Source organism: Arvicanthis niloticus, chromosome 13 (genome assembly GCF_011762505.2).
Source record: "Arvicanthis niloticus isolate mArvNil1 chromosome 13, mArvNil1.pat.X, whole genome shotgun sequence".
Classification (NCBI taxonomy): Eukaryota; Metazoa; Chordata; class Mammalia; order Rodentia; family Muridae; genus Arvicanthis; species Arvicanthis niloticus.
The window spans coordinates 54,554,463-54,582,452 of NC_047670.1; the positions used below are offsets into that span (position 1 = coordinate 54,554,463).

General features: G+C 54.8%; 1 protein-coding gene and 1 long non-coding RNA gene across 6 annotated transcripts; one reads left to right on the plus strand and one right to left on the minus strand.

The window, feature by feature from the left end:
- On the minus strand, nucleotides 1-27,936 carry Kcnj4 (potassium inwardly rectifying channel subfamily J member 4). Of its 2 annotated transcripts, XM_076911631.1 has the most exons (3): nucleotides 27,795-27,936; nucleotides 26,523-27,551; nucleotides 1-2,120 (listed from the first exon to the last, which is right to left on the minus strand). In XM_076911631.1, the coding sequence occupies exon 3, from the start codon at nucleotides 2,070-2,072 to the stop codon at nucleotides 735-737; it is 1,338 nt and encodes a 445-aa protein (XP_076767746.1). In that variant the 5' UTR covers nucleotides 2,073-2,120; nucleotides 26,523-27,551; nucleotides 27,795-27,936; the 3' UTR covers nucleotides 1-734. The 2 variants fall into 2 exon arrangements, with proteins under 2 accessions (XP_076767746.1, XP_034372845.1); XM_034516954.2 differs by lacking the exons at nucleotides 26,523-27,551; nucleotides 27,795-27,936 and adding an exon at nucleotides 21,097-21,631 and having other exon boundaries at nucleotides 402-2,120.
- On the plus strand, nucleotides 2,117-18,550 carry LOC143434118 (uncharacterized). Of its 4 annotated transcripts, none has more exons than XR_013103373.1 (4): nucleotides 2,117-2,791; nucleotides 3,394-5,976; nucleotides 6,478-7,621; nucleotides 16,732-18,550. It is a non-coding gene; the product is annotated as an uncharacterized LOC143434118 (long non-coding RNA). The 4 variants fall into 4 exon arrangements; XR_013103374.1 differs by lacking the exon at nucleotides 16,732-18,550 and having other exon boundaries at nucleotides 6,478-6,643; nucleotides 7,473-11,024; XR_013103372.1 differs by lacking the exon at nucleotides 16,732-18,550 and having other exon boundaries at nucleotides 3,394-5,370; nucleotides 5,890-5,976; nucleotides 6,478-11,024.
- Nucleotides 27,937-27,990: the final 54 nt, after the last annotated feature.

A 27,990-nucleotide genomic window follows, 5' to 3' on the forward strand; every position in this document is an offset into this window, starting at 1 on the left:
CTCTCTACCAGCCTACTTCTAGTGGACCATATGCTTTATTAAAAATAGTTACAAACGCCATCATCAATCTGGGGACTGGAGGGACTGCAAGGAGGGAGGGGTCCTCATCCTACTTCTGAGTCCCCTTGGTACCCAAACTCAACACCATACAGAACCGGCTTCAAAGGTCTCAAAGGAGCAGCCAACTGAGTCAGGCTGAGGCTGGATGGGGTGCACAGAGAGGGGTGGCGGCCTCTCTCTGTCTCACAGGGAGAGATGGGCAGAGGAGGACTCGAGTCTCCCTCTCTTCCATTTATAGATATTTACAAAAGAGTCAAGAGCACAGACACAGTCATGCAAAAGAAACACACCCTTCCCCCTCCCCCAGACCCACCCTGCCCACCCAGAACCCCATGATGCCCACCCCCCAGCAGTCCAGCCGCCTTCCCCGAGGTCCTGAGAGCAGAAGGGGTACATCCTTGAAGGGTCAGTGGGAAAAGGGTGAAAGATCTGGGGGCCCAGAGCCACCGTGGGGAGATGCCAGGGGGCCCAGGCCATCAGGGCTGAGTACCTGAGTCTTTCCCAGTCCTAGGCCCTGCAGTCAACAGGAAGGGATCTCCCAGTCTTTGAAGCCCCCACCTTCCTCCAGGTCCACAGAGCCGTGGTCAACTCTGTCCTAAGAGTGGAAGGCTTGTCCTGACGTCCCACCCATGGCAGAGGCTCTTGCGGGAATAGAGGAGGGTAGGGCCTGGAGGTCAGATGGCAGACTCCCTGCGGTAGGAGACATTGTCCAGTGGGAGGGTAGCGGCTTGCATGCGCTCCAGGTCCAGGTGGCTGCCAAACTCAAGCATGCGAATAATGCCTGCCTCCTCTTTGGAGCCTGCCTCCAGACCCAGGCCTGCAGCCACGGCTGCGGCGGCAGCAGCTTCCTCTTCCATCTCTTCTTCCTCCTGGCTCATGAGGGCCAGCTCGTTCTCATAGCAGAAGGCACTGGGAGGGGGTGGCGGGGCGGGCAGCACCGTGATCTTGCTCTCCTGCAGCTCCCGGGCTGAGCAGCAAGGTGTGCCAGCCACCTCGTAGGTCTTGTGGAATCGTGAGTAGTCCACTTTGTAGTGACTCTTCTCCTCGAAGACCACAGGCTCGAACCGGTGACCCCACAGGATCTCACTGGCCAGATAGGAGCTGCGGGCCTGTGTGGTCATAGCTGTGGCCTCCACCATGCCCTCCAGGATGACCACAATCTCAAAGTCTTCCGACTCCAGCTCCTCCTTGCCCATGCCGTAGAGCGGGCTGTCCTCATCGATTTCATGCACTATGATGATAGGTGAGACCAGGAAGATGCGGTCCAGGCCGATGTCATAGCCCACGTTGAGGTCCCGCTGGTCCAGCGGCAGGTACTCACCCTCCTGGGTCATGTACGGTTTGATGAGCTGAGCCCGGACGTGGGCCTCCACGATGTGACTCTTGCGCAGGTTCCCCACGCGCCACATCAGGCAGAGCTTACCGTCTCGCACTGAGATGACAGCGTGGTGGCTGAACAGCAGGGTCTGTGCCCGCTTCTTGGGCCGTGCCATCTTGGCCATGATAGTGCCAATCATGAAGGAGTCAATGACACAGCCCACAATGGACTGGACAACCACTGCAATGACCGCCAACGGGCACTCCTCTGTCACACACCGGAACCCGTAGCCAATGGTCGTCTGCGTCTCCACTGAGAACAGGAAAGCTCCCAAAAAGCCGTTTACATGCATGATGCAGGGTTTGGGGGCTGTCGGGGCTGCCCCGCCGTTGCCCCCCGGGCCTCCTGCAGCAGGCACTGAGGGACTGGCCTCCAGGTCACCGTGGAAGAAGGCAATGCACCAGAAGAGGAGACCGAAAAAGAGCCAGGAAACGAGGAAGGCCGCAGAGAAGATCATGAGCATGTAGCGCCAGCGCGTGTCCACGCAGGTGGTGAAGATGTCCGCCATGTAACGCTGGGACTTGTTGCTCAGGTTGGCGAAGTAGACGTTACACTGGCCGTTCTTCTTGACGAAGCGGTTGCGGCGTTTCCGCCTGGGCACGTGGGCCTGCCCGTTTCGGCTGTGTCCGTGCATGACCTGAGGCCGTCGTCGTCGTCGTGGTCACCTGGGGAGATGCAGGGCCTGTGGGGGACAAGGGACACGTGAGGTGCTGGAGAGCCAGAGGGTACTGTAAAGAGACCACCCGCCAGACTCGCAGGACCAGAAAAGCCTACACAAGACCTCAAGACGTCCTTGGACTCTCAGAGGGGTTGTGGCAGAGGGTCGTTTTGGAGACCAGGCTTAAGCCCCTGTCCCTGAGGCTGATCCAACCCCCTGGACCGGGGTCTGCCCAACAAATAGGCAGATCCTACTCCTGTTCAGTGTGGCCCTTCAAGCTTGCCACTGTTCTGGATGCTTCTATATGTGTGTCTTTTCTATTTTCTGTTTTTGAAGCAAGGTGTCGATCATGTTGCCTCTGCTAATCTGGAACTCATTATGTTGACCAGGCTGGCCTTGAACCCAGAGACATGCCTGCCTCTGCCTCCCAAATGTGGAACTAAACTGATGCACCACTGCAATCACCCTTCATTTCATCATCATCACCATCATCACCATCATCACTATCATCATCACCACCACCACCACCATCATCATCATCACCATCACCATCATCATCAGGCATACCTGCTCTATGGGATGTGCATGTCAAAAACAGAGAACAACTTTCAGAAGTCAGTTCTCTTTCCATCATGACTTCTGGGGCTCGAACTCGGGTTGTCAGACATGCACAGCAAGCACGTTTATTAGCCAAGGTATCTTGCCAACCGCTTTTTATTTTTTGGTGGTGCCAGGGTTGGAACCCATGGCCTTGGGCCTATTGAGCAAGTGCTCTACCACTGAGCCACACTGCCATTCTGATGCTCAACGTGATTCTGTGTCCTGCATGCCCAGAGCTTTGGTCCCATTTGCCTCCCAGCTTAGCCTCTGCACTGACTGCCTAGGTTTGTTGTTGTTGTTGTTGTTGTTGTTTTGTTTTCTGTTCTTTACATTTCAGTTCCTCGTCTGCATTGGTTTTGCAGATGCTCAGGGCTCCCTGTGGCTAACAGTGTGAGTGTCTCCAGACAGGGTGCCACTCAGATTCCCTTCCTGTCCCCATACTTGCTGGGAGCAGGCCAGGGGCCTGGCAGAGCATCTATCCAGTGTGCTAGTCAGGATGGAAAAAGAGAGAGCTTAGCTCTTCTGCACATGGGCACATGCAGCTGCCCAGGGGAGGAGGGGCCAGCTGGGAAGGAAATGGATCCAGACTCAGGAAGGATCACCTTCTGGGAGCTCCCGGGTAAAGACTCTGGCCATAGGTGAGGCAGCTGCCGCTCCTGCCTCTTACCCGCCTCAGAACACTCCATTTCCTTCCTAGAGCATCAGTTTCCACATATGCAAACTGAGGATCAAAATTCCTACAAGATGAAGCCAACCACCCTGCCGCTTCCCACCTTGAGAGGTAGGCCTGACCACGGTTGCCAGCTCTTCCAGTAGAGGCTTGTCACCTCCACGTGGGATGCCCACCAGCTGGACTCACAGAGTCTCTCCTCAGTGCTCCCTGATGCTGAAGTCTGTATAAGGACATGGTGCAGTCATTTTCAGGCCCCCTGAGGCCCCAGGGCCCCAGGGCCTGGGTTCCTGATAACATCTTGGCCTAGAATTATGTAAGTCTGGAAGCTTCTATTTTCTGTTCTATTCTTCCTGGTCTAATTGTGCATCTGTGGCAATGTTCACACACTTCCCTGGTTCAGGACAACTTGGTTGCCGCAGCAACCGGTGCGCGCCAATGCTATAATTTAGGTATCAACAGCCTCTTCCCCTGCCTCTTTCTCCAGAGTCTCCCTCTCCCTCCACCCGCCTGCCCGCACGCCTGGCCACCCTACCCGACCCTGCTTATCTCTCCCACCTCAATCCACCCCAAGGGACTCCCTGGGTCAAAGTTCCATGTGACTTGGTTGGACCTTAGTTTCCTGACCTGGAACATTAGGCTTCTCAGGTATGGCCCAGAATGCAATACTGGGCCTGCAATGCCTCTAGCTGGGGTTCCCCTGCTGTGTTTCTCCCATGGCCTCCAACTCCATCTACACTAGAGACGCTTACAGACAAGGAACACAAGGTAGCCATGTTCAGAATCCTGGCTTTAGTGGTGAGGCCAAGGAAGCCCAGACAGGGCCACTGAGGGTCTCCAAGTGAGGTGGCTGTGTGCAGTCCCTGACGAGCATGCTCACACCCAGTCTGATACTTTGAAAGACAGGCCTTTGGCTTTTCCTCTCCTAAGGGGCCTGGAGCCAGGAAGAAGTGGGTACTAACCTCATCATGATGGCTCTGAAGCATAATCTGCACCTCTGCAAGAGAGGCAGAGGACGGGGCCTGGCACCTGGGTCTTGGATGACCCAATGCCACTCGCTGTCCAAAGAGGATCCTACCAAGGTTCCCTCCCAAGGTTCCCTCCAAAGGAGGCCTGACTCTCTGCTGGTAGGACCAGCTTACTTGTGCTGCAGAGATGGCTCATTGTGGGATCTACCCTTACAAGGGATCCTGGGGTGAGAAGCCAAGGGACGCCCCTCCCCCATAGCTCTAGGCTATTGGAGTTCCCTCCCTCAGCACTGCCAAGGTGAGGGAGCCTCTGCCAGGAGCCTTAACACTTGTGTATCAGGTATTCACCTCAATGCTCAACACACACTCCCCAGAACCTCCCATCACCTGCCCCCTAGTTCTGCAGGCCCCTGTGCCTTTTCTTGAGGCTCTAGCAGGCTCTCAGGGGGAGCACCTCCTCGGAGGGAGCACCTCCCGTGCCTGCCTCACAATGACTCTTAAGGCTCTTGCTCATCCTGTGCTTAGCCCTGCTTAGGAAAGCAAGTTTCCCAGATCTGTCCTCTCAGGTACAGCGAGGAGTAGCTGTGTGCAGTCCCTCCTGCTCCAATGAGCAGCTGCCATCCCCACCACAAGCCTTCTCAGCAGGGATGTAAGGCTCACTTGACATTGCATGGGCTGAGTGCACATCTCACCAGTGAAAATTGTGTCCATGTGATCAGTGCTCTGGGGCATGGCCGAGATGTTTCCTTGATCACATGGGTCTTCTGGGAAAAGATACAGAGGCTGGAGGGAAAGCTCAAAAGAGAAGGACCATGGATGACAGTGGGATCAACAACATCATCCCACTTAGGTCTGAGTCCTCCTCTGAGTAGACCCTGCTTGTCCAAGCAGCTGCATGACCCCAGCCCGTACTCTCTGGAAGGCAGACTGGTCTCCATCCTGTCCACCTAGTGTGCACTAAAGGATGCGGGCTGGCTGTGTGACAAAAGGACTCTGAACCCTGGAGCCCTCTGCCTGGCTGTGGGAAGAGCCCCAGGTAAGTCCTTTTCTTTCCCACTACTGCGTTATCCTCCAAGCCTGGGGTACCTGTCCTCCAGTTGGGCTTTTTGAGGCCATAGAACTTAAAGGAAACAGAAGCAGGAGAAGGTAAGGTGGCCCATGGTTCCCACAGCCTCCAAGAGCACTCACTCCAGCAAGCTGAGCAGTGGAGGTGGAGTCGCTGTTCTTACTCAGCTTGCACCCTGTCTAGTGCCAGCGATTCTTCAGGAACCCCACAGGCCGTGAGGACAACCATTTCTAGCCACTCACCCCCACACACACACCTGGCTACCCACGACAGAGTGAGTGAGTGACCCGATGCTGTAGGTTAGCTCCCTGGGAACCTTCCTTGGCCTTGTCAGCCCCAATAGCAGATGGGAGAGCAGTGGAAGCCATGCTCTGGGACAGCCAGTCTGCCAGGGCTATTTATCCTATTATGAATCTTCTAGGTCACTGCTGTTGGAGAGACAACATTGGGGGGGGGGGCGCGGCACTCACTGGCAGTCTCCCACCTCAGGCTCAGGGCCCTGTCTGGAGTGTTTGAGAGACGGAACGCTCTGGAAGACAGACTCCACAGCAGCCCTGGCCTGCCTATCTCACCGAGGTATAGCTGGTGTCTTTGTTCAGCTAACATGTATTTATTAAGCAGCTACTGAAATACAAAAGGGTTCCGGCTGCTGTTTCCCATCTGGGGAGCTGTAGGCTGCAGAGCTGGGGTGGGGGGTGAGCCTGGGGTTTGCAATAGCAGAAGTGGCAAGGTAGGATAGGCTGCCACTTAGGTGTGAGTCCTCTGGATCCCAGATCACTCTTGTCCCCGCCCTTCCTGGCCCCTGGCCTCCTTTATCTTCTGTGAAGCTCATTCAGCCTGGTTCCTCTGGGATCTAGTTCCTTCCTTCCCTCTCCATCTCTCACTGGCCTAACTGCCCCTCAGGCCAGCCCCATCTTCTCTGTGCCCCTTCACTCTTGCGGTCCCGCCCCCGGTAGCACCCATAACTATGAAAATGAGCTGTTCATTGCATCCTTATGCTTGAGTGTCAGCCCTAAGACTTCTCCTTTGCGCCTTCACTTCCATACCTGCACTCTTAGGCAGAACCTCTGACCTCAGCAGGACCTCTGACCTCGGCATGCCTTGGAGAACTGCTACACTGGGAACAAATCCAACTGTAGGAGGGGCCCCGCAGGGTCCTTCAGATAAAACTCCAGAGTGGCCGACTGCTCCATGGTCTCTAAGATACAGTGACTCGGAAGAGAACTGGGAGACAAACTCTGGGGTAAGTCTACCACACCGGTGCTCTGGGCAGGCTCACTCACTGCTGTCTGCATAGGAATCTTCGGCAACTCCCTGGAGAGAGGGGACATGTGCAAGCTGGATAAGACAACGCAGACTCCTGCTGTTGACCCCTGAACCTCAGAAGGCAGCAGGTGTAGGGTCCTGCCTTTAGAAAGTGAGCAGCTTTCCCTGGGGAAGTGAGGAATTCGTACCAGCAATGCAGATCCCAACCTTTGGGAGTACAGAGTGCCCTATGCTCCAGCTTTGAGGCATCCCAGCCTTGGTCTTGCTTGAGGGTAAGTGGGTAGGTCTTTCCGGTCCACTCCTCAAAGAAGGTATGGTAGCACACACTTTTAATCTCAGCACTGTGGAGGCAGAGGCAAGTGGATCTCTATGAGTTGAAGGCCAGCCTGAACTATACAGAGAGTTCCAAGCCAGCCAGAGCTATACAGTGAGACTCTGTCTCAAAAGAAGAAACATGGAGAAGCAGGGATATGGCCCTCTGCAGGTCCCTACCCTGTTCCTCTGACATGGGTAATCTGACTCCGTCACCTCCATCTTCCCCTCCCAATGATAACACCCAACATTTTATTCTATGTAGACATAGTGCGTGGGAGGCCAGAGGACAACCTGAGACCACTGTCCTAGGGTCTCTTACTGGCCTGGGGATTGACAAGGAGTCTGGTCTGATCAGTGAACTTCCCGATTCCACATCCCCAGCACCGAGATCACAAGCACCCACCACCACACCCAGAATTTGATTCGAGTTCAAACTCGAATCCCTCACACTTGCAAGGTGAAACACATAACTGACTGACTTCTCTCTCCAGTCCTTCCAGATCACTTTCTGTGTGATGTCAGGCCAGACTTCACCTCTCTGGACTCGGCATACCTCATCTGTAGGTAAAGCTAATTCTGGATCTCACTGTGTAAGACTGTAAGAATTAACAGCATGGCACAGAGCCCATGCCTGCACAAGGTAAGCCACACATCTGCCTGTGTATCACTCGGGGACAGAACACTTCTGTTCTGGGATCCAAGGAGGAACCTCAGACACAAAATTCAGGACCCGCCCAGAGCCAGACTATGTCTCACACGGGGTGTCATCCACTGCCGTGAGAGCAAGTGGGTGAGAGCAAGTGGTCCCAGAAGCAAATCACACACACTGGACTCGGCCAGGCAGGCTCTGGAAGGTTCGCTGGAACCTCAGCCTCAGCATCTCCACTGGCAAAAGGAGCAAGCCAACACATTTGTATATGCAGGGCGGCCCTGACGTCACCAAAATGCACAGCACACAGAGCAAGCCTTGCTGCCTTCCTCCAGACCCTGGAGTCTCTGCACACTGCCGCTCCCCCCCCCGACCCCCCCCCAGCACTATCATGTTGCAGGATCCACACTGAGCTAGCAATCATCCTGCATTCACTCTGAGCAGGAGCCACTCTGAGTACTTTGTGCAGATCGATTCCTCTCAGCCTTGTGATGACCTCAGAGAAGGTACCAGCATTGTTCCTGTCTTAGAAGTACAAAAGACAAGGAAAAGAGAGGTTTGCAACCGGTCTAAGACTAACCTGGGCTATGTAGTGAGTTACAGTCTGGCCTGAACTCAGGCATCCCTAACATCCCTGGTCGTTCCCACCTTTGAGGTCTGAGGCTCCTGAGAGGAGCCTTCGGGTCTGCTCTGGAGGTAGCATAGGAAGCAGTCGATGCCAGGAGTATCTGGAGCTGGAGAGGAGGAGGGGGCTGGGAGCACTCTGGACAAAGTCCACAGGGTTTGGTGGTGGGTAACCAGGTAACGGAGTAGGTGACCTTGGGCCCTGCAAATGAAACTGTGCAGAACTGTGGCTTGCGTGTGGGCGTGGGTCCTGTTGGGCTAGAGATGGCCGGAGACCCAACAGGTATCCCTGCAGAACTGTCCAACAGTCATCAGCTGCCAGGCTCCAGAACCCCTGGATGACCATGTGGTTAGGTGTGAATGGACAGAGGGCAGCGAAGCTCTCAGACCCACCCACCACCTCGTGAGGGGAGCTCAGGCCCAGTGACCCCCTGACCCACTCACCCACTGAGCTCCTCTTAGGATGCAGAAGGTGAGGCGGGAGAGAGAAAATAGGACCAAAGATGATGTAAAGAGCCCAGCTCTGGGCCAGGCAGTGGTGGCACACACCTTTAATCCCAGCACTTGGAAGGTAGAGGCAGGCGGATTTCTGAGTTCGAGGCCAGCCTGGTCTACAGAGTGAGTTCCAGGACAGCCAGGGCTACACAGAGAAACCCTGTCTCGAAAAACTAAAAAAAAAAAAAAAAGCTCAGCTCTGCCTGTCCCTGCCTCCACCTGGGTCCGCTTGAGCACCCACCCACACTATTACTGCTCTGCCCCTGTATCTCAGCAAACAAGAGCCCACAACCCCAGAGCTGAGGCTGTGGATTGGGGGTATCCCTGATGCTGTCCCCTCAGTGTACAAGCTGCTCCAACAGGTACCACCTACGGAAGAAGGTCCAGTCCAGCACAGGACTGCAGTCTCAGCATGGGGGAGGTAGAGGCAGAAGGAGCAAGACTTCAAAGTCATTTTTGGCTCTAGAGTGAATTTCATGCCAGCCTGGGCCACATACAGCATCCCAGACCAGCCTGGGCTACATGAAACTGTCTCAAAAAAGTAAAAACAAAAGCTAGCAGTAATGCCGTATGCTTTTAATCCCAGCACAAGGGACGCAGAGGCTGTAGGAGTTGAAAGGCCAGCCTGATCTACATAGAACATACCAGGCCAGCCAGCAGCCAGGGATACATACTGCAGTGAAACCCTCAAAAAAAAAAAAAAAAAAAAAAAGGTAAAAGAGGAGGGGTAGGGATAGTGCCTCCTCCCACCTCCTCCCTCACTCTAGCAGGTTCTGCCCAGCCAGAGGGCACCAGGACCCTGATGTGATGATGGCTGAGCCATCTCACAGCCGGAGACCATCACAGTCACACGGGCACGTGGGGAGCTGGAGGCAGGCAGCCTCCTTGTTGAAGCACAGCCTGGAAGCAGCCCAGCTGCCCATCCATGAGCAGCACCACGCAGCCACAGAAGCCAAGGAGGCAGCTCTTTCTGGAGCCTTGTGGGTCTGCGAGATGTATTTTTAAGTGGAATAGGGTAGCAGTGGTGAGCGGCGTCTAGAGTCGCTACCTCATGTGAAAATGGAGAGGAGTTTATAGCTACGCATACTTGCTGCTTCTCCCGGCTCGTCTGGATGCAGACCCAGGAAAACCCGTGACACCACTGCTTCGAGGGAGGGGAAGCAGGTGGCTGGGGACGGAGGACAGTGGAGGATACTCACTGTTTCTTTCGTTTGTCTTTTAATTTTAGAATCATATGAGTGTATCACCTATGGAAAACACCCGTGAGTTTTAAAACTAGCACTGGGTAGGTGTGTGTTTGTCAGAGAGGGGTCACAGCACTCCTAAGGTCCTCGACAAATAGTTTGATCTCAGATGGTGGAAGAACATGTCCCCTAGGGGCTGTGGGGCCCTGGGAGACATGCCTTAAATCCCAACTCACAGCTACGAAATAAGGAATAATACCTGATGTACAGGCACACTACAAAGCCAACCAGAGGAGGGTAAGGGGTATAAACTGTAAAGTGCAGAGGCCAGAGGATGTAAATTTTAAGATGCAGCCATTCTGGGGTATGTGTACATGTGTGCATGTGTATGCCAGTGTGCACATGTGAGTGAGTGCACACCCTTGCTCTTGTGACTTCTGTGAGTATATGTAGCCCAGGGAGGCTAGAGATCACCATTGGCTCTCTTCTTCAACCCTCCCCACCTCTCTCTCTCTCTCTCTCTCTCTCTCTCTCTCTCTCTCTCTCTCTCCCCACAGAGTATCTGATGGAACCTGGAGCTTGCTATTTTGACTGACTTGGCAGCCAAAAGGTCCCAAGTCTGCTTGTTTCTGACTCCCCCACCTGCCCCTATGCTGGGCTTCCCAGCACCCTGCCATACCTTTCATTTTACACGGGGTCTGGGGATCTGAACTCAGGTCCTCATGCTTGCATAGCAAGTCCTTTACCCACCGATCGATCCATCTCTCAAGTCCACAAAAACCCTCCTTGAGGGGCATGCATGGGCCTCCCTCCCAGTCTCCCCACTGCCCCCGAAGGCTGCTCCGAGGGATTCTGTGATCAGTTCCCAACTTACTCCTGACTCCTCCAGACCTGAGAGCCCCTCTCAGGTTGCCCTGCCTCCTGACACTGCTGTCAGCCACACACCCTGGGAGCATGGGCTCAGCCACCCGTCACCAGCATCACCCTCCCTCCATCACTGGCCTCCCTCCTTGGATCCTCAGCAAACCCCCCCCCCCCCCCCCCCCCCCCGTGATCTCATCCAGTCCTGAGCCTTAAAATACCAGCAGCCACATTCCCCTCAGAGCAGACATGCTCTGCTAGATGGCTAAGAGATGTTCGTTACCTCCTGACTTTTCCTGCTCAGTCTGTGAGCCCTTCCAGGGCGGCTCAGGTCTAAGCCCTGCACCTCCTTCAACCCCAGAACCTCAGGGCAAGGAGAGATATATTCACTAAACACTATGGCCATGCTGTGGTCCTATTCTTATCTCACGGGAAGCTGAGGATCAGGTCCATGGGAACAGGATGCTGGATGCTCTATCCCATGTCCCCACAGCTTCGAGCGCAACCCATGACCTTCTCCTGGCCTTCCCAGCCAAGGATTCCTATCATTGCCTTGCCATAACTCCGGGGCTCCCCACATTCCCAAAGGTGAACTCTGGGTCCAAGTTAGATTGTACCCTCGCATTGACTTTGCCCTAGTTCCCTACCCAACCCTTGTCACACAGCCACATGGTCTTTCTCCCTGTCCTGCCCAACATATCAAGTCAGCCTGCCTTGGGAACTTTGCCCTGGCTGTTGGTACCCTTCTCAGTGAAATTCTGTGGGCCTTTAGCTCCCAGCCCCCTCCCACTGGAGTTTTGACTGAGGCTTTAGGCTGAAAGATGCCCTGTACTTTGCCACCATGTCCTCTTCCTTCAGCCCGTGTGGACCTTCCGTCATTGGTCCATCCATGCAGGGCTCTTGACTGTTCACCCTGAGTCCCGCAGCCTGGCATGGCAGTAAACGCTTCACATACGACTGACAAGGGACAAGGACATGAGATCTGTGCAGCTTGTCATAATTCCCGTAAAGGGCCTGAGCAGGGCGATGTCACGGGATGTGACAAGCTATTTTTGATGCTGTAATGAGGGAGCAGAGGTGGCCCCAAGCACAGACAAGGAGGACCTTCTGTGCCATTGTATCACAGGACACGGCACAGTAGCTGGGAACAGAGGAGATAGGGGACAGGACAGCTCAAGTCTCAGGCCTCCACAGAACCCTGTCCTGGATGTCCTGGGGCAAAGAGGGGTGACTGACAGGCAGCCCAGCCCCAGGATCCTGTGCTCCAGGGAGAAACTTGAAGAACAATGGTTTGGGAAGTGAGACAGGGACTAGGGGAGAGGGCACAGCAGACAGGGACCCCAGAGGGTGAGGGACTGTGGTCACATCCCGATATTATTCAGCAATAGCCAAGGGACTGTGGCTAAGAGAACATTTACCTGTCTGCCAAGTGCGGATTCACAGATTCAGACCAGCTCCCACCAGCTCCAGCCAACCCACTCACCCATCCATCCATCCAACCATTCATTCAACAGTCCACCCACCCATCCATCCACCCATCCACCCATCCATCCATCCATCCATCCATCCATCCATCCATCCATCCATCCATTCATTTACCACCTAATAGCATCCTGAGCTGGCTCAGCACCTGCCTCCTGCCTGCAGTGGTGCCCAGGAGGGTGTGCTGTGAGTATGATATTTTGAGTATCTACTATGTGCTGTGGGAGAAGCAGTTAGTTCTGAGCTGGGCATGGTGATGCTCACCTTTAATCCTAGTACTCGGGAAGCAGAGGCAGGTGGATCTAAGTGAGTTCAGGACAGCCAGAGCTACACAGTGAGACCATGTTTCAAAAAGAAAAACACGCCGGGCGGTGGTGGTGCACGCCTTTAATCCCAGCACTTGGGAGACAGAGGCAAGTGGATTTCTGAGTTCGAGGCCAGCCTGGTCTACAGAGTGAGTTCCAGGATAGCCAGGACTACACAGAGAAACCCTGTCTCGAAAAACCAAAAAAAAAAAAAAAAAAAAAAAACAAAAAAGAAAGAAAGAAAGAAAAGAAAAGAAACGCACATGCACTCTGAGCAGGCCTGCTCAGTCAGATCTTGTGAAGTGTCTTGTGCCAAAACAAGAGCCAAAGAGTCTACACGGTCAGGAGCTTAAGAAAGGGTCCCTGTAAAGCTGTATGATGCGTTCTAGAATGCAGAAGAAGCTGGCCAAGACAGAGCTTGAACAGCTCTGGTAGGACTGAGGCCTTGGGGACAGCTGGTTCCAGGGGTCTGGGGACCCAGGTTTAGTGGATGGTCAGGCATAGGAGGGGGAGATGCTCCAAGCCAGAGCAGCAGTTTCCTAGAGGTCTGGGCACTTGGAGCCGAGAGGGTCTGAGAAAAAAGAAAGCCATAAATACATAGGAGCTTCTAACAGTGCTGTCTCCAAGATCTCTACCCAGGGCATTGACTTTTCAGCTCCAAACAAGACCCAGAGTAAAAGCAACATAAAAGCAACAGAGTAAAAGCAACACACACACGCAAACACACACACACACACACGCAAACACACACACACACACACACACACACACACACCAGTGACATCCTAAAACACTTCTTCTCCTCACACATGCCTTATATTTTAGTGTTGTTCAGGCCAAGCCCTTCCTGTGACTTGGTTATTAGTATCACTCTGTAGCCCAGACTGGCCCAGAACTCACCACATTGCCCACGCTGGCCTTAAACTTGTAGCAATCCTGCCTTACCCCATCAAAAGGTTGGGATTACAGGTTTGAGCCACCACACCCAGATCTCCTCTTGTATGACTTGAAAAGCCCTGCTCTGAAGGGCCATGAGGGCTGAGAACAAGCAGAAATTGGGAGTAGGATTTCCCTCAAAGCCAAGCCTGGTGGCCTGGGCCTGTTATCACATCGACTGAAGAGGTGGAGGCAGAGAGAGCACAAGTTCAAGGTCAACAGGAACTGCAGAGTTTAAGGCAGTCTAGGTACCTTAGTGATACCCTGTCTCAAAACAGGTGGTCAAAGAAAACATATAGAAGGGGATGGGGGGGGGGGGGTGTAAGGATGCAGGTACCATGTTTGTGGCCTGGGATTCGACCACTATTCTACCTAAACAAGCAAACACCTACAGGCATGCCATGGGCTCTGGGAGGCAAAGACATAGGACCTCATTGGAGGCCATGTGAATACTTGAGTGAATGTCACACTGCAGTCCCCATGATATGTTCCTTTGGGTTCTGGGTCTGTCCTTTGCCCTGTGCCAAAACTCTCTGCAGTCCCTCACTGTCCCTCAGTAGGTGCCACTCAGTGTTTTCTCACAGACCTCCTGGGACGGGCAGCCTGCTTGACTGTAAGGAGTGAGGCTCAGCTGGTTGAGGGGTTCATCTAAGGACTTGGGGACCCAGGACAGCCCTGAGATGTGACCTTGGCCTCTCTGCCCTAGCTGTACCCTCTTCTCTCCTGTTCAATGACTGCCTGGTGTCCAGGGGGGTGGCCCTGGCGCCCAGCTAGGACTTCTCCAAGGTCAGGTAGTCTTGATCTGCAGCTGCATGGCCAGGTGCCCACTCAATGTCTCACCCTGCTGCAGAGGGTCTAAGGACAAGAAGAGAGATCTGGGGTGCAAGGGAAGTGCTCGGCAGGGATGGGGGAGCAGACACCAACAACTAGAGACAAGTTATCTGAAGGGAATAGTTTCTGTCTGTGCCCCACGGACCCCCATCCTGTCTGTTCCCAGACTAATGACATTTCAACATGGACGGAGCAGAAACGAATCACACTGTGGGCTGGGAAGAGGCCAGATGAGGAAGCCTGGGCTAACTCTGCTACCTCCTTGAGATGGCAGGACCCCAGCCCCACAGGACACCTGGCCCCTCCCATCACTGCAGCAGTGACAGAGAAGGCTGCACAGGAAAAGCTCGACTCACCTCACTGTCCCCATGTCCCCACTAGAAGCCCTTGCTTCACAGAGCTCAGAAGCCCCCTCAGAGTGACAGTGGCCTGGTGAAAGTCACAAAAGGTCATGAGTGGCTGAGCCTTCCTCCTAACCACTGTGACAGGCTCTGTTTCTTCCCTTGTCTCACATTTGTGGACTTGCCCAGGAGAGTAGCATCTCCCTTCCCCTGGTCCTCAAAGATACAGTCACCTGAAAGAGGGGCAGGTGTCGGGGCCCAAGAGGCCCTCAAGACCAGATCTGTTCCAACTCTGCCACCTTCTTGTCAAATGCTTCCTGACACCAGGTAAATGATCCCTAGGCCACTTGTCCCAGGCGAGTTGCTGGAAGAAAAAGCAAGATATAGGAGACAGGGCAAAGGCTGAGGTGACATTTCTCTTCAGCCCACCTGCGGCTGCACGCCCCAGTTCATGCCTGCCCAGCTGGAGGCCCCACAGGCTCCCCCAGGCAGCTTCAACCCATGCTCTTAGTGGTAGGTCGCCATGACGACGCCACCTCTCCCAGCATGGCTCTTACTGGGATGGGGAATACAGAAGTTCACCTTTCTCCTGATAGTGTGTCTTCTCAGGGACACTTCACCCTGCCTGCTGGGGCCACGGTCTGGCTAAGGAGCAACCAGACAGCCACAGAAAAGAGAAGAGAGGCCTGGGGGAAGGGCATAGAGAGAGACACAGTGCTGGGGGAGCAGTATCAGGTTGGCAGCAGGGGACCAAATAAGAGAGGGGTCTGGGGCTTCTGGGGCTGGCACATATGTAGGTCTGGAGGATATATTGTGGCATCTGGGGCAAACTCTTATTACCAAACTTCAGCTTTCTCACAGGAGAACAGGAGTGTTTTGCTCATGGGCCAGTGGGGGGCACTGACTTAGACTACTAGGAAGTCTAGCACCTCTGGCTCATTCCCTCAAGACAACTGTAAGGGCTGGAGCTGCAGTTCAGTTAGTAATGACTGTCCACTGTGGACGGAGCAGATCATGGCACTGTATAAGCCAGACGTGGTGGCTCCCACCGGTAATCTTAGCCCTCAGGAAGTGGAGGCAGGAGGATCAGAAGTTTGAGGTCACTCTCTGCTACATTCAATCTCCCTGTCACCAAACAACAGCACCATCACCCCAGGCAAGGCTCTCGTGTGCACCTGGTGCATGCAGGTGCCAGGTGGTTAGGAAAGGACTGGGGTGAGAAACATGCAGGGGCAGCAGCCCAGACCCAGAGCCCCCTATTTCCCCAGGCCTGTGTGTCCTGAAACAGAACTGTGGCTTCAGAAATAGCCCAGACTCACACATCCAGTCCCACACACTCCATGCTCTCTCACAGAGCCTCAGTTTCCCCTTATGTGAATGACAAGCAACCATGCCCTACGCCTCACAGGTTCACTCCAGAACCAGAGGGTGGTCTGTGGGGAACAGTTGTTGCATAGGCCTTTAGAAGTAGGGAGTCAGGATCCAGAGCCCCCTGCCCCCATGCCTCACCCCACCCACCACCCAAGAGCAGAGTGCGCGCCTGCAGGAGCGCGCGTGCGTGTGTGACTCAGGTTCTATTCATAGCTCAGCTCCGCCAGCTGCAATGTCACAGGCAGAGGGGCCTCGGCCCATGTTATTATTACAATTACCATGTGAATTAAAAGTTTGAGCAGCGATCAGCCCACGTCGCCAGGGAAGAGGGAGCAGGAAAACAAAGATGAAAAAGAGAAGAAGGGCTGAGCGTGGAGATCCCCCACACCCCAAGGAGGGCTGAGTCGGTCGGTTCTGCCAGCACCCAGGGTTCCTGACTGCCCATTCCAGGGCCCGGGGTCCCCACAAGGATGGAGGAACACTTAGAGATGACATAGTCCAGTGGCAGTTACTCGGGGGCAAAGATATTTTTCTTTCCATAACTTTATCATCTCACTGGGTAGATCAAACTCAGAGAGGGCAATTCACTGACCTAAGATCACACAGAACTACAACTAGGAGGTTGTTGTCTCCTAGCCAGTCTCTTGTCACTCAGGTTTCTCATTCCACAGCCCCAAACCTCATCAGGCCGTGCTGCTGATATCTGCAGGTGATCTAGGGGCAAGGCACAGAGACTATAAACAGGACCTGCCATGCCTGCTTTCTCTGCTCCACGCGGAATGGCAGAATCTGACTCTTCTGGAAGTCCCAGCAAGGAGCCATCAGCATCTCAATATTCTGAGTCCAGATTCCCATGTTGTGGCAGCATCCACCTAAGGGCTTTTTCCTGCACCCACTGGTGCAGGGGACAGCGTGCCGGGCTACACAATGCCCAGCGGAATGTTGGTGCCCTGGTCACCTTGGGCCAGCTCAGTCTTCCCGTCTATAAAATGAGCTCTTCCCAGTGGTTCATGATGACTATGTCTGTCTCCAGAACGGAGCCCCCAGGGATCCCTGAGGGGGTGTCAGGCTGTGGGGGCGACTAGACCATCTCTTGCCAAACCCCAGCCCAGGGGAGGAATATTTTCTACTCTTTCTGGGGAAGCCCTAGAGACAGCCCCCGGGGAATCAGATCAGTCTAAACCCAAACCCCGTCCCTCCATACTTGCTTGCTGTGTGACCTTGGACAGGTAGCACTGTCTCTCTGGGCTACAACTTCTCCATCTGTAGTATGAGGACAATATATCATCAATGGAGGGCCACAATGAGGATAAAGAATTTGCTGAAGCCTGTAGCCTCATACCTGGCCAGGCAGGCGGGCAGCGGATGAGTGGTACCCGTGGCCTTCTAGCACATCTTTGGGAAATATCAAAGACCCGAGGCTTCCCAAGGTGGAGGAGGGAGATGTCATTCACAATCACTTCTGATAGTCACCAGGCAGGAGTCTTATCGGCCCTAGCAGAAGGGTACTCACTCTCTCACCAAACCTTGGGTTCCCATCTTAGCCTCCCGGAATAACAGGCCAGCTATCTGTCTGACTCTGGGTAACTTGGCCAGCTCAGTCCTTGTCACTAAGCCTGTCTTCGAGACTATAAAAATAAGTTCTTCCCCCAGAGGATCCCTGAGGGGGTGTCATGTTGTTGGGGGCAACTAAACCATCTCCTACCTAAAACTCAGCCAGAGAGAGGAATATTCTAGAATGGAATATTCTAGATTGGACCGTAACGTTTTAGCCTGACCCTGAATTCAGCTTGTCCCCCATAGGGATGGCCTAAGGTTAGTTTGTGAGTGAGTTCTAAAGGAATCCCACCAAGGAGACCGAGTAATGAATAAGAGGAAAGTCATTGGTGGTGGTGATGGGTAGGGATGCAGGAGAACGTGGAGGTGATGCCAGAGCTAGCCCCTCAGGGCTTCTGTTCTGCCTGGCCAAAGTAAGAAGAAATCTCTTGCCTGCCTGCTTCCAAGAGGGGTCTGAGAACCCGGAGCCAGAGCTCTGCTTCCTCTCCCCCTAGGCCACCTCTGTGACCCCAGGACCCACTTCTTCCTTAGACCATGACCGCATCAGATCAATGGTGCAAAAACCCTCTGCGTGCGTGAAACCATCCTCTCACACTACCTGTTCCCATGAAGGCCAGGCTGGCCTGCCTCCCATCTCTGGCTATCATGTGGAAGGCCACAGGACTCGTACTTATCAGTAGCTTTGAAGCCAGAGCCCTGCCCTCTCAACACAACTCACATTCAGGGTCCAGGTAGTGACCTTGAACATACCCACTTCACAGGTGAGGAGATGGAGGCATAAGGAGGGAAGCAAGCAGCTGTTCAAGGTCACAGGATCCATCCAAAGTGGCTCCACTCTGGGGAATCACCAGTACTACAAAGTGGCCAACGTCCACTATACAGATGTTCACTATACACAAGGGGATCTGCCCAAGGTCACATGGCCAGGCAATGACACACCAAGTCCTAAGAACTCTCTGGTCTCAACTCGCCAGGGAGACAGCAACAGGGCCTGACTTCCTGCCCCAGTCATGGGACCTCCCCAAGGTTGGAGTCCTGGTTCCACCTCTAGGCTGGGCATGGCCTTCCCCAAACTCCACCTACATCTAAGATTAGGGTAAAAAGAGCAAACAGGAGAAAGTTAAAGTCTGGCTGCTGCCCTTCCACTCCCAGCCTGGCCCGGTTGGTTGGTCGGTCCTTGGTCCTTCCCTCCCTCCCCCAGTGCAGGGGGATCAGGCGCTGATGTAATGCACTCGGCTTCCATTCCCGTGCCAATCTCAGAAGAGAGACGACAGATTGCGTGAGCCAAATTTGGCATCCTAGGGGGAGAGGCATGAAGAGTGGGGATGTGGAGGAAAAGAGGAGCCTGGGGAGGGACCAGAGAAGCCCCCTGCCCGGCACAATCCCTGGGTGCCTCCTCTGTCACTTCTTACGCCTCCATTCTTACCAGCCTGTCTGGCCTGCACCCCCTGCAGGCCGTCCAGACTAACCCACCACGGACCCTCCAAGCCTGGGTGCTGCCAGTCCGCCCTCCCCCACCACGACACACTGCTCCAGCTCCATTCCCATTGCTTGTTTCCTGGTTACCACGTTGCTGGTTGTCATGTCGCTTACATGTCCTCGTGACTCAGTGGTCCCCGCTGTGGGGCCCCCTCCTCCTCACACCCCCCTCAGCACTCGCCCCCGCCTCCCCCAGATCCACATTAAGAACCAGCCCGCCCTGTGTAAGCCCACACAGTTCCTCCTCCCCCTCCCTCTCATCTTAAACCCCAAAATCTTCCCACAGCATCCTAGAGTGACTTTGTCCTCCAATCCACAAATGTCTCTGGAGAACCTGCATGTCTTGGCTCTGCAAGCTCTTCCCAGAGCCCTGACACTGTCTGCAAGCCAGTGACATCGACATGAAGTCCCATTCTCCACTTGTACAAACTGTGACTCAGAGAAGTCAAGCTAACTGCCCAAGGTCACCACAGCTGAAGCCCATAGACATTTCTGTCTGGCTCGTCACCTCTATTTTTCCCCCAGGAAGATGTTTCTCTAAGGATAACATTAGGTACACTGCCCAAGTCCCAGGTCCCCCCACTTATGCCTAGATACCTCCATTATTGTCAGTCTGTATTTCCAGCCATATTCTTGCCATTGGTAGCTACTTATTTTCCCTCAAAGTAAACTGAGTCCTTACTCCCATCTGCCCACCCCTCTCTCCAGCCTACCAAGAGTCTTCTGCTCACAGAGCTCAGGGGCTCTGCATTGGAGGTCAGTGGGGCAGGTCTGTTGTCCCCATTCCACAGATGTGTTGGCAGAGGCTCGGAGAGCATAACTTGCCCAGGGTGCTAGTTTCTCAGCTAGCTGGACTCATTTCTGAAGCCTGGACTAAGGAATGTATTAATCTTGGTGCCCAGTATGGAGAACTCCAGAAAGAGACCCTTCTTCCATAGGAGGGCAGAGCAGAATGTTCCAGGCTCCATCCTCCTGCCCCACTTGCCCCAACTGTCCTGTTTCTCCATTTGCTTCCCCTTGTCAGAAGCCAAGTCAAGGCTATGCATGGCTCTTGGGCACCTAGCAGTCCTGGAAGGTGCAGGGCTGGAAGGGAGTGGAGGTGGAGTGAATATTGAATCCCAGGGTCCAGCCCCTCTCTGTCCAGGGCTAGACACTTCCTCCCGTGCCCAGGTCCTTCAATCTACTACTTGGTGTTCTCCTACTCTTGAGGCCCTGTCAGAGCAGCCTGGCCACCCTGCCTGGAGGCTAGAGGGCACTGCTGCCTGCTTCACTGGGCTACCTCTCCCTGCCCTGATGTCCGGGTCCTCTTGCATAGTTTGTGTGTGTGGAGGGGCGGTACCAGGCTGACCCTGGTTAGTGGACATTCTGCAGGTGGTGGTGAAGTTCACCCTGCTTAGAAAGCTCACGGTGTGACTCTTTGCTGTTTCCTTTTTGCAAAAGAAAAGCATCCTTCTCCCCCTCTCTACAGCCTCAGTTCCCACCACTATGATCCCTGAAATGTTTCATTTACTGTTACCTCATTACTTCAGCTACTACCAGGCTCAGCTACCCTGGGGTTATCTGGCACAAGGCAGGTGCTTAACACAGCAGAAGGAGATTTCTGTCATACTCAGAACCATTCACAGAGACTGCAGGTGGGTGGTGGGAAGCAGGGACGCCCCCTTCCCACCTTGCTTCAAGTTACCTGCCTTGCAGCTCCTGACATGGAGGTGGGCGGGGGCAGAGAAGGGCCATCGCCAGGGCAGGAGGTCAAATCTCTGTCATCCATCTCCCTTCTATTGCCAGCCGCAACCCACAGGCGACGCTCCGATAGCCAAATAAACGGAGCGCGCCAGCTCGGGGGAAGTCATAGGACCACACAGGGACCCTTCAGGAACCGGGTCAGATAGATGAGTGCAGGACAAGTATGGCCAGAGCGGCAGGACAAACAACTCCCTCAACTACACAGACATTGGAACGGACGGACGAAGAGCGCTCGCGATGGGCGAGCCCGAGCTTACCCCGGGGCGCAAGGTCCGAGGAGGGTCTGGGCGGCGAGTGGCTGCTACATCCCCCGGCGCAGTTCGGCGGGCGGCGTCCGGGGCGCCGGGCTCGGGGAGCAGGTGCCGCCTGCCCGCGATGTCGCCGTTGACCCAGGCGGCCTCAGTGGGTCTCGGGGTCTCCGCGCCGTCCTGCGCCGCTCCCTGCGTAACTTTCAGCGTTGCCCCGCGTCAAGAGCTGGGCGCCGCCCGGGTGGCAGCATCATGATGCCGGGGCTCGGGTCGTAGAGTCCAGGGGCCCAGGGCGCCCCGCCGCCCGCTGTTACCCACAGCCCCGCGACCCTCTCGCTGTTCGGTTCTGGGGTCTCCTGGCTCTGTGGTCACCTCGCGCCTGCCACACGATCCCCGCCGCTGAGTCTCGGCGCCGCTTCTCCTCCCGCCGGGCTGTGGCACCTGGTCGCTGCGCTCCGGCCCCTGCCCCGGCTCAGCCTCGCCCCGCGCCGCCTCCTCGGCCGGCTGTGTCCTTCTCTGTCGCCGTCCCTCCCACTCCCGCCGCCGCCCCCTCCGTCTGGGACCCGGTCCCCGCCGCGTCCCCGGCTCGCCCGGGAGCCCGAGCTCCCGCCGCCCGCGGCGCGCCGAGAACTCCCAACTCGCAGCACGCGCCCCGCTTCGGAGACTTTCGCCCCTCCTCACACGTGACCCGCGCCCCGCTGCGGAGGCCGCGCGCCCCGGCTGCCAGCCCCGGGCGGACCCCACCCCGGCCCTCCCGGTGCGTCTGATCCACACGAGCAGTCTACTCGCGCCGGGGACCCGCGACTCGGGCAGGGGTCCGGGGGGCTGCGCAGTCCGGTTCTCGCGTGGATCCTGCCCGGGTTTTCCTCCTCGCCCCGCCGCGCTCCTCCCGGAGGATCCGTTCCGAGAATCCGATCCGGGGTTTGCGAGGCCCCCGGGGACAGGTGGGGAGGGTTCTCCCAGCCCAGAGGAGGGTAGGTGGGAACCGGTCCTGTGGGGGTCCGGTAGCCTGGACCCTCTCCTGGGCGGTCTGCATTCTCTCCCCAAGCGCTAGCAGCTAAGGGCCCTAAACACCCCCACTTCAGGATACAGAGGTCGTTCTTTTGGAAGGAACCTAATAGTCACCTGGTCAGTAGGCTTCCGTTCACAGAGGAGAAACTGAGGACTCACAGAAGTCCATAAGTTCGCAAAAGGTCACCCAGGGGAGTGGAAGTTAAAAAAAACAAAACAAAACAAAAAAAACCTCTAGTCCTTGTTTTCTCTTCGCCTTATTAATGTGTCTTTTCTTTTTTATTTATGTATATGTGTGCAGGTGCCTGTGTGTGTGCGCGTGTATGTGCACCATGCGTGTACAGATGCCTCTGTGCCCGCGTGTATATTACATTTGTGTAAGTTCCTGTGCGAGCCAGAAGTTGTCAAAGATCCCCTGGAACTAGAATTATAGGCAGCTATGAACTGACATGTGGGCGCTGGGAACTGAACTTGGGTCCTCTGCCAGAGCAGCAAACCTCCTAACTATGGAGGCATCTCGCCAGCATCTTGAGAAGGTGCAGACCTCCCCCCCCTTCCCCAACCACCTCCCAGAGAGCTCAGGTTGGCCTCTGGAAGCTCCCTCTGGAAGCTCCTCCCAGTTCCTGCAGAGCCAGCCACTTTGCTGAGCATTTGTCGCCGTGCTCTAGTCTTCTAAGAAAGCGGGAGAGGAAATGCTCCTCTGTGGCCATAGAAGTCTAGAAGACTTGCAAGCAGACAGCATTTGAACCTGCTGGAGTCTGGCCATGGAGGACTAGGCCCAGATCACAGAGGAAAAAGATCTGAGCTGGGGGGGGGGGGGGGGGAAGGGGGATGGGGAGGCGTACAAGCTTATGGAGAACTGATTGAGTCTCCAATCTCTTTGGCTTCCTGTGCCAAGCAGACCTTCCAGGACAAGACCACACAACCGTCTTTCTGTGGGTTCTCCCCTTTGCCAAAGGATCTGTCTCGACTCCTCAGTACGGTTCGCTGTCAGGCTCCCGCACACCGTATATTCACACATGTCCTCCGATTCCCACGGATTCCAGAACGTACCAGATGCCTTCACACCTCTCTCTGCCTGCACGCTCTGTTCTCCACTGCCTGAGATGCCCTTGGTCTTTCCTTGCAGTCAGAGCCTTCTCGCTGTTCTCTAAGCCCAGCACCTATTCGTCTAACTGGCCTGCGCCCAGGGTCCACCTATTCCCAGCCCTCTGGTTATGCATAAGTATGGTTCTTATTTAAAGAGTTTAGAAATCAGACCAACCTGGCTTCAAAAGGACTTAGAAACAGCACGACCTTGAGTGAGGTTCTGTTTAACTTCCCACAAACTGTGAGCGCTAACGTCACCCTGTGCACAGGCCGCTGAAGGCAGGTGGGTGGTGGCAGTAGGCACTCACTGCTCTTCCATGGGTGCCTTCCATAGCACTTTGGACCTTCCTCGAGCAGTGTCTGTTCCTCTTACCCTGCTGTGCCCTCAGGCAGACAGCCAGGACTGATGCTCCCTGGTGTGTGTGCACAGATCCCCGCCCTCCAGCACAGTAAGTGTTCACTTAGCAGTTGAAGGATGCCTGGTATCTCCTGCACCTCTGTGTGGACTGAAATTGGCAGGATTGAGGGATAGCAAGTGATCTTTGGTTGCCCCCCTCCAGGTCCAGGGGCTTCCCTGGGAGTGGTGAGTGCAGGAGAAGGAGCAGAAAGATGAAGGGGCATGCAGAACCAAGGACCGGTTAGAACCAGCACAGCTGCTCCTGCAGGCTACTTGTCTCTCTACAGGTCACTAGGCAAAAGTCTGAGGGAGGGATGGGACCACCTTGCTGGGCTTGGGCTGCCCTGTGGAGTGACTGCTGGGTCCCTGGAAGGCAGCTGGACAGGAGCTGGGTGAGGAGAGACAAAAGAGCAGTTCCAAGCCAGGAGAGGTCTAGGGACACCAGGAAATAGAGTCCTTCTTCCACTAACAAATCATCACACAAGCAACCCTGGCTGGGTATTCTCTTCACACTGGGTCTTGGTTTCTCCCTGGGTAAAGCAAGGGGAATAAGAGACATCCCCACTTCGAACATTTTGTTTTGAGAATGACTGAAGGCTCCAGGAAGATCTCGCCATGCCACAGGCCGTGTCATGGTCCAGGAGCTTATGCCCTATTTGATATGGGAGATAGGAAGCCTAGCAGTGTGTGTGTGTGTGTGTGTGTGTGTGTGTGTGTGTAAGGGGTCCTGGAGGAGGAGAATGTAGCTTGGGGGTTAGAACCTGTGTGACCCTTTGGTAAGTTACATATCTTCTCTGGACCAACTTCAGAGGCCTCATGTGTAACAAGACAGGCTTCTCTAGCCTGGGAAGGCAAGCGGACTAGCCTCCACCCAATACAGAAACATGCCTTGACATGTTTTGGTGGGGTGGGTGGGATGGAGCAGGAATCTAAGACTCCACAGGCTCACCCCATCAGCTCAGCACTGTCCCAGGCCTTCAGAATCACACACAGCCATACAAGAACTCCATGCTTCAGGTACTACTGTGCCAGTGGGGAGACTGGGGCACAGGATTGTGTTGAATGCATAGCTTCAATCGCCAGAGACAACTGCTCAGAGAGACAAATGTTACACTGAAGTCTGTCTGTCCAGTCATTGTACCACAGACCCCTATTTTGTCTTCCATCTGACCCCAAACTTTGTGAAGCAGAGGCTTTAACTCTCTTCAGTCCCTGGGTACTGAGAAAGACCGAGGTCCAGAGACCTTGCTTGTTTGCCTTAGCTCAGTTGGAGGAAACATCCAGAAGCCAGGACTGGAACTCAGTCAACACCTACCTTTAGAACCCAGTTCTAAAGAAGGGTCACCCCAGGTTGGCAGAGATCTCGCTCACTACCCCGCCTCCTCCAGGAAGCTGCTCAGGCCTCCTGGAGAGCTGGAAAGAGTAAGGGCCAGGGAGAGCTGGGGTTAGGAGTGCACTTAGAAATGGCAGTTATTAGGGGCTGGAGAGATGGCTTAGCAGTTAAGAGCACTGACTGCTCTTCCAGAGGTCCTGAGTTCACTTCCCAGACACCACATGGTGGTTCACAACCATCTGTAATGGGATCTAATACCTTCTTCTGAAGGCAGCTACAGTGTACTCCTATACATAAAATAAATAATTCTTAGAAATGGCCATTGTCACTGGGTCCACAGGAGATTTTTTTGTTGGTGGTTGTTTTGGCTTAGAAAGTTTCTGAGAGTCCAGCCAGCCTATTCCACAGATGAGGCAAACTGAGGCCACCCAGCTGTTTAGATAAGAAATCAGATCAGGACACAGCTGGCCTGCCTCAAAGCTCCACAGTCCTGACACCTCCAAGAGGAGAAGTCCAGAGTGGAAAACAGGCCACTGGGGGTCCAGAAAGCCAGCATCCATGCCAGGGTAACAGCCCTTGGGGTGGAAGATTGTAGGGGTCTCTCCACCCTCAATCCCCATCCTCACACTCCGCCCAGCGCTCAGTCACCAGGGTGGAATATTTTAGCACCTATAGAAAAACCGCCACAGACGGCAGTGGCAGCTGTTGCTAAGGAGATGCTCCCAAAATAGCCCCCCTCCGCCAACCTTTCCTGCTGCTGCTCCTGCTGTGGGGAGGGGAGGAGGCCAGGCAATGAGGGGTGTCACATGAGCCCTGGCCCCAGGCTCACCCATCCAACCTAGCCTCTGGTGGTACATGCAGCCACAGACCTGAGGAGCTACAGGTCTGTGAAGGGAACAGGAGCTGGCCTTTGCCTGCCCAGTGGTCTCAGCACAGCCCTTAGCTGGGGAAGAAGGTCGCCAGGTGAGCAGCAAAGGAGAGAAGAATCTTCTACTTCCAAGACCCTCAGCACACCCATGTGGCTCCTATACACACATCACCCAGGGTCCCAGCAGCTACCTACACCCCCTCCTGCATACCGTGAACGCAGCCCACACAGGCCTATCTAGATATGCATCCACACCAGAAAGACACACATAGATGCCCAGTAAACACACACGCCAGGAAAGAGCATCACATACTACATGACACACCACACAATATACACGTTCACATACACAGACTCACACATCCATCCAAAGTGCACACACTCGAAGGCCTGCCATGCCAGACAGACACACACCCATGCAACACACACACACACACACACACACACACACACACACACACACACACGATGCAACCATCCAAACACAAGCCAAACACATGACTCTTCAAGGGTATTCAGAACCAAATGGGCTCTGTCCAGGGGCAGGTCCTGGGCTTCAGACAGCCTCCATGAGGGAGCAGTTTGATCTGTTTAGTCACAGAGTTGAGGGACAGTGGGTGTGTAGGTGGAAGGCTCTAACTCTGTGAATCCCTCTATACTTCGGTCACACAGAGTCTTAGATCCTAGAATTGTCCTGGGCTCTGTCCATGGGGAGAAAAAAGTAGGGGTGGACTCACCTGCAGGCTTGAAACCTCTAGGCATGGAAGATTCTGAAACCAAGCTTCCTGGTGCAGCTGGCTGTCACAAAGACTGCCCTTGGGGCTGGAGTGAGGGACAGGACCAGAAGAGAGCCAGAGATGGCCCTTGGCATGTGCAAGGCACTTCGCAGTTTGACAGCTTCTTTTAAACTTGGTAACTATTTCACACACTTGGTGAGAGCTACTCTGAGACATTGGTGGTAATGTTCCATCTCCAAGACTTGGAGAGGAGTGGGGACTTCAAGACCACACAGCAGGTTACTAACTGGGCTAGTCCTCAAACCAGAGTAGGTGCCTGTGGCCTGTCTTCCACTTGTCTGCACAGTTCTCCGCCTGAATGTCAGCCACCGGGGACAGGGCCTGGCTTTGCCCACTTCACCCAGCGATACTGGGATAGGTAGCTCTCTCTCTCCCCACCTTGAAAGCAGGGAAGGAATCCCCAGGAGGATATCCAGCCACAGCTGATGGACACTGAGGCTGGGATGAGTGGGAGTGGAGTTTGCTGGATGCCCGCGCAAGGACGAAAGGCTACGTGGCTCCCCTCCTCACTTGGCCAGCCGCGATCTCTCGCCCGCCTCGCTCCGTGGCTCGGCTCCAGAAATCCGGGCTCCGGGTCTTGGTTCGCGCCTCGTCACTCGGGAGACGCCGGGAGCGGCTTGCGGTTGCCGTGGGAACCTCGCCCCGGGCCAGGCCTGGCTCACGACTCCCGGCACCAGGCTAGAGCAGCCGCGCGGACCACGGCGTTTGGGGTTTCGGAAAACGACTCCTGTCCCTAGAGTAACTCTCCAAGCGTAGCGCACACACACCTTCGAAGCACAGCGCGGTGATGTGAGTAAACCCGCGTCACCCCCGCCCCGCACTCCGCACAGTTAATTCCGAGCACTTCTAGCGGCTGAAACCTAACGCGCCAGAAAGGCGCTGCTGAACGGGAATCCGTCCTCTGAGGCTGCACGAGTTCTGTGTTTCCTTTCGGGTCCGCTTTTCAAGCCCTCTTTGGGCCTCGGGTGCCTGCGAAGGGGATCGAGAAGATGACACGTGATCTTTACCTCTTCCTTTGAAACACTTAGCTAACTTTGGCCCTGTCACGGTCCTCCAAGTCAGTAAAAATATACACACAGGTTACGGATGTGAAAGATACAATAGTCTAAATGGAGCATCTTCTCAATTCGGCTGCTCAAGCCGGAGACTCCCACCTCCTCTGCCTAACCTAAAGACCATCTGTTCCAGTTCCCCCTTGCTGACCTCACTTACAGAACAGCGCAGAGGCTCTGGGTCAGTGGGCCATCGCATACTTCCTTGTCCGTAGGCTTTTCCTTACTTCCAGGTCTTGCTCTCCAGGCAAATTCCTACTACTCAAAACTCACCTGCCTTGAGACTTCTTAGTCTGACACAATCCTGCTTGCGACTTCCTCAAACAAGATTTCTTAATCCATCCGTTGGGGCTTGC

Excerpts from the sequence above, each read along its gene's own strand:
- Kcnj4 (XM_076911631.1), bottom strand. The coding sequence starts at position 2,072 with ATGCACGGACACAGCCGAAACGGGCAGGCCCACGTGCCCAGGCGGAAA.